Genomic DNA, 6,196 nt, shown 5'->3' on the forward strand with positions numbered 1-6,196 from the left:
AATAAAACTATTACCTCTTTCTATGTATCTGATCAAAACTCACAAGACACCTACATGGAAGCTCATGCAAAAACAGCTATTTATGCAGAAAAAGTACTAGGAATGTACGTACAATGAGTTTGTATAAAGACAGATTAAATTTGAGATTCATGAGGGTTTAATCAGCTTTTTTAAATATGAATGGCAAAGTTTCTGCTAACTCACTTTTGCTGTTGTCCCTTATACATTCAACATTCTGTTGTTCTTTATACATTTAAACTAAAATTATTAATACAACATATACACATTTTGGTTGACTGAGACTAAGCAACTTAAGAACTACAGCCCTTCTAGTTTGGGCCCAGAATTAGGCCTAATGTTGACTTGGTCCTATTCTGTCCTGATTCAAGCCTGGTCTAGTTCAGATTTAGTTCCAGGTTTACTGACAGTTTAGTCCCAGTTTTGATGTGGTGACTGTATAGATAAACACATAAAATGAGTAAAATGACAAATAATACTGTTAGCAACATATAATAATACCTCAATATGGATTAGTTTGTACAAATAATTCATGCCTCTTACTCATGTTTGCTTTGAATTATTTAAGGCCTAAAAACAAGAGACAATGATGCATTCTTTACAAACATTTTATTTGATACACTTCAGCCACTTCTCTGAAATGTCTTTACAAGCCACTTTAACAGTTTTACAAGTCCTTGTTTTATCAAACAAAAATGTCACCACTACAGGTCCCCCTCCTGCACTCTACACCACATCAACATGGTTGGTGGGTTGGATTATAATTTCTCAACTGGCCAAATTTATGTTCTCCTTTGAGGAAAAAAAAAGACAGACTTGAAGCCATTCTTGATATACCTACTTATATCGCATTTGATATAAGTAGGTATATCATTTGAACAGAGACAGAACTAAAGCAGCGACCGAGACCTTTTGTTTAGGGAAAAAAAAAAAAAAGACTTGACTGGCCAGTAGTAAAAAAACAAAACAAAAACAACACAACTGTAAAAAGTAAAGCACAAATAGTGTTCACAATCCAATACAAATGCACGTCATGAACCAATAGTGAACAATCAGACCAAAGAATGCAGGACCTTGATCAGGGCTTAACATTAACCAAATGCTAACTACCAGCTAGTTACAACTTTGCTATGCTAACACTAGTCACTAAGAGCAGTTACACATATTTTTTAACTTCTATGTTAATAGTTTAGTAGTTAATTGTGTGATCATCGTGATTTGAGAAAAAAAAAGTATCAATAAATAAAACAAACAAGTAAGATGATCACAAACAACCTATTCAAAACAACACTATTGGGCTTGTAGCATTTCAAAATTGGACAGACAGCAAATGAAGTTAATGTTAAGCCCTAACAAAATGTTCCTATATTTTCCTATCTTCCATTTATAAAAGTTGTTGACATCTTCAAATTTGACATCAGTTGAAACACGCTTGTCAGCTATGGACAGAATCTACAGAAGTGCTGTTAGTAACATTTGATAAAATGAATGAGTGTATAAGAAGTAAATGATAAATAGTATTAAATAAAAAGAAACAAAATAGAAATTGCCAATAGCTAAAATAATCGTTCTTATAAATGAAGAGCATTTTAATAAAATGAAGGTTCCTGTGGCAAACACATAATAATAATCATTATAAAACATCTGTAAAATTCAAAGTCACATTAACATTCATTAATCCAATTCCTCCTATGGAAATCAATCCTATGACCCAATTCTGAATCCTCTCTTGTAACTCCCGCCCACTGAGGAGAGGGGGCCAATGAGGATCAAGGCAGGTTATTTCCTATTGACGCTTTCCTCTAAACAAACATTTAAAAATGACAAATTTGTTCTGATCATTTTCACAGCCTATTAAAATAAACACACAGAGCTGCGAGCCATAGTCATGGCTGAACGTCAAGTTAATGTAAAACAATGACTGTAAAACAATAGACCCATAAAGCATATTGTAGCATATTTTCTAGAAAACTGTTGAGTTGCTCAGCTCTAACCTTCACTTTTGTACAGTGTCCATGTGTAAATGTTCAATTTTTAGAGTGGTTCTGGTATTCCTCACAGAAACCTGGGTCCTCCTCTGCATAGCTCTCATCTGTCGCAGCAAAAGGATTGCTCTCCCATTGGACGTCCAGAGCTCCGAACTGCTGCTCGTCCCCATAAGAGAGCTGCTGCTCGCGATACTCACCGCTGTAGGAATCTGAGGCCTGAAGGGTGTCTGAGGGAGCCAGCCCTGACTTCTTCAGTCTGAGAAAGAAACATCACATCTAGTCCAAAACTCTAAATTATTGAAGAATTATTGAAGTATTGAAAACTGCCTTCCTAAAGGCATTTCTGCATTTTATGTATGTTCAACATGTAGGGAACAACTGCTGATCACCAAAGCAAGCTTTGCACTTTATGAGCAACATAATCATTTACTCATCAGCTACAGTCAAGTAGTGAGCTGTCCCCCTGAACCTGGGGCAGACTGGGAGTAAAGTTTTTTTTGCCTAATGACACAATGCCAGTCATATGTAATGGTAGCAGGAATCAAAACACAGACCTTCAGGTTAGAGCAAACAAATTATCTGAGCCCCAGGAACAGACAGATCCTCTCCATAAACAGCCCATAATGATAAATAATACTGATGAATGAAGTACTCACTGGTTCTTGTGTTTGGCTCCGCTAATGTGAGACTGGTACTGTTCCACAGAGTTGAGCTGCAGTTTACAGATGACACAGGGATAGCCTTTTAACATCGCCGCTGTGTGAGAACAAGTTCAGATCGGGTCAGACTTTGCCCATCTCACTCTTAACACATGTCCCCTCTGTGCTCTGCTCTCACCTGGAACTGACGCCACACCATACGTTTCCATCAGCTTCTGTTTCTTTAAGTGTTTTTGGTGTTTCTTGCCCTGAACAAAGACAGAAGTAGTGGATGTGTAGTCAGTTAAGCTTTTTTATAAACAAATAATTCCCTGTATCAAAGCTCATGTACACCAGGAGTAATGCACTAACAATATATAAAGCATTTTTACATGGTTATAGTTTAAATGTCTTTTATTGCATAAAAGGATTCTTGAGAGCTTTAAGCCATTTTATAATATTGTTACCTCATCAAAAACATGCCAGGTGTTGTGTTTTGTTTCATTTATACATGTCCTTTACTATTAGTCTAGCTAAATCTCCAAAGCTCAAAATGCTCTGTTCCCCTTTGTGATGTCATGATAGTTTAAGTCAACAGCTACCTTTTACCTTTTGTTCAGTGGAGATAGGAGATTCCAGGGCTGAAATAATCCAAATGATTATAGTGAAGGTGTACGGAGTTTAAAAACACAGTGGAGCACCTGTATTGCCACATGACATCACAAGGTGGAATTAGTGTTTTCACTTTCAGAAAAGAAACTGAAAACATTCCAACACAAATCAGAAAATAGTGCAATATAAGCACTTTAAAGGGAGTTCTTTCCCAGTGGATCATACCTGGTAGTGCTGCTCGGCCATCATAGGGTTGTTGAATGAGGCCTGACACACAGAACAAAAGTGGTTGGGGTTGGATTTGTCGTTCAGTGGAGACTCCTCCGTTTTCTGTTTCTTTGCTTGGACTGTAGGCGGCGCTGTCATCTGAGGAGCGACTGGAGACAAAGATTAAGTATTAAACTTCTCTGGAGTTTTAATTACTAACACCTAACACATTTACATCACCATGCTACCTTTTGCTGTTTTGAAAGTGCTATATTCTCAAAAACAACATAACCCCATAGGTTATGTAGGCTTGTGGGCTGAGTCTCAGACAGGATTGAACCCCTAACCATGGGAAGGGTGCGAATAGTGTGCGGGAGAGCTCACTAGATTACTCAAATACGCATGAATGACGTATAAAAAACACTTTAGGCAAGTTTTTGACAATGGAGTGTTATAACATGGTTGACAGCTCAAAAAAGTCTATTTTGCATAAAGCCCATCTTTATTGGAGTTGTTTTAGGACACAACACACTGAGATTGATTTGATTGTACAAAAAGACTTGTGGCACTGTGTTACTATTATGCATGATTTTCTGTGACAGGGTTACTTGTGTGAACTGAATAGTACGAAGTGGTATTATGTTGCTGTGAGTCAAAATGAGTTGTTTGATGCAGATACCTGTGTTCTGAGGCCCTACAGTCTTGAGGCGGAGGTTCTTGGCATGGACTTTTCCCTGATAATGGGACTCTGCCATCACCGGGGAGGTGAACGTCATGTTGCACACCAGACATACTTTGTGCCGGTCTGTCTCTCCGTTATTACAGTCCTGAGGAGCATGACATAGTCACTAAAAAAATGTATTTTTAATTCAAAAATTTCTAAAATAATTCAAATTAAATTCAAATCTTAAATTGTACATATGGTAAAATGTACATTAATTTATAATAATGAATTATCACTGCAATACGCAAGTCAAAAAGTGAAATTAAAATATTGCAATAATAATGCAGTTTTTACAGCCATATTGCTACATTTTCCTGAATCATGCACCCCTATTTTTGTCACTTTTAGACTTAACTCACATTGTCATCTGTTGAGGGTTTCTTGAACGTCGGCTCATTTTCATTTTGAATAAAAAAGTACCGTCGCACTTTGTTGGCGTGTTTCTTGCTCTGGATACAGAAGTGATCAGAAAGAAACATTTACTTTTCATGTGCAAAAACAGTGTTACACAAGGAAACCTCAAGAATCTAATTAGGATTTGTTACAGATACTTCGCAGTCCTGTAAGTTGTAAACAAAATACCAAATAGACTTCCTCTGTATTGTCTAAATGAAAACGCATTGCCACAGATTAAAGGTTGGGTACATTGGTAGGACAGATTGACCTGATAATGGGTGAGCTTCTGGGACTCTGAAATGAGGACAGCGCTGCACACTTTACACTGAGTATCCGAAAACAGGTCGCTGTGCTCCGCAATCATTTTATTCACTGAAAAGAAAAGAACAAATAGGATTGTCAAAATGAATAAAATCAGATACCAAGCCGATACTACAACTGGTGTCGAAACTCATTTAAACAGGTATCAATACTAAAAAAGTCACATTGACAGGACATAAATGAACCTTTCTTAGCTTCATAGCTTTAGAATGATCTTATGCTGTATGAGAACAAGTATAATCCTACATAGATTCGTATATGCCCATGGACCACTATGGAACCTACCTGGACTACTGAGGAATTGCATAGATACAGTATAAGGACACATAATAATATAAAATACAATCAAACAACGATTTAATATTGGACTTTACATTAAATTGACATTCCTCCTTATCACTGGGTTCACAAAGATATAACTCAATATAATGTGATAAAAATTTGAAACTTATGAAATTCCCCCATTATGGGGAATCTCAGTTTGTCAAGACAATGCAATGTGTATTTCTTCTATTGTACATTCCTCAAACGCCAGGGAAATTATTAGGATCGGTTTCAACAGAAACGATATTTACTAATGAATGGGCGAACAGACCCTTTTAGTTTTGTGAGCAAGCAAAACTAGTTCTCACATCATAAGATTGCCCTGCATTGTGTATTTTTGTTTATATTGAAACAGCTATATCGTGCAAGAAATGTTTGATTGGTATGTTGTCATTCCAATCTTAGTAAGTAAACCACTCCGATCTCCAAAAACCTCGGATGCTTCGTGCTCTCGTCGACCTTGGAGCTAAGAGCGCTGCGGCTAAGTTAGCTTAGCTTAGCACCCGGTTGCACTCCGAGTTCATGTACTGCAGTTAAAACGCGCCCGCTGCCGCAATAATAGGGCATTCCTGCTAGAGCCATGCATCCACACATCTCCATAGTATCAGGTAAAAGATTAATGAGGAAAAGTGGCTTACCCTCCGCTAAACCCGAAGGTAAATAAGGAAAATTATCGGTTTGCATCGTGTCCGCCATGACGCTCACAGCTGCTTCTGAACGCGCATGCGCACAGACAGATGAAAGGATTACCTGTTCAAAATAAACTTCTCACTGACTGTACAGTATGTTTTACTACTTTTCCCTCATATAAACTGTATTTCAATGTAAAATTGGGGAATAGAAACTTATTTCAGAGAGAAAAGGGAAATAAACCTTTTTACACAGTAATTAGACACGTGAAGCCTAAACTTGATGGATTGCACGTGACAATTGCTTGGTTTCAGATGACATAAATTAATATTTAGCTA

The 6,196-nt window shown here is 37.2% G+C and overlaps 1 protein-coding gene across 1 annotated transcript; it reads right to left on the minus strand.

The window, feature by feature from the left end:
- Positions 1-608: 608 nt before the first annotated feature.
- Positions 609-5,951, minus strand: znf346 (zinc finger protein 346). The gene is made up of 8 exons (XM_033978558.2): positions 5,867-5,951; positions 4,852-4,955; positions 4,547-4,636; positions 4,143-4,290; positions 3,482-3,633; positions 2,844-2,913; positions 2,663-2,762; positions 609-2,262 (listed from the first exon to the last, which is right to left on the minus strand). Exons 1-8 carry the CDS (start codon positions 5,922-5,924, stop codon positions 2,046-2,048), a joined length of 939 nt encoding a protein of 312 aa, XP_033834449.1. The 5' UTR covers positions 5,925-5,951; the 3' UTR covers positions 609-2,045.
- Between the last annotated feature and the right edge of the window lie 245 nt (positions 5,952-6,196).

The sequence above is a fragment of the Periophthalmus magnuspinnatus genome, chromosome 14 (assembly GCF_009829125.3).
Source record: "Periophthalmus magnuspinnatus isolate fPerMag1 chromosome 14, fPerMag1.2.pri, whole genome shotgun sequence".
Lineage (NCBI taxonomy): Eukaryota > Metazoa > Chordata > Actinopteri > Gobiiformes > Gobiidae > Periophthalmus > Periophthalmus magnuspinnatus.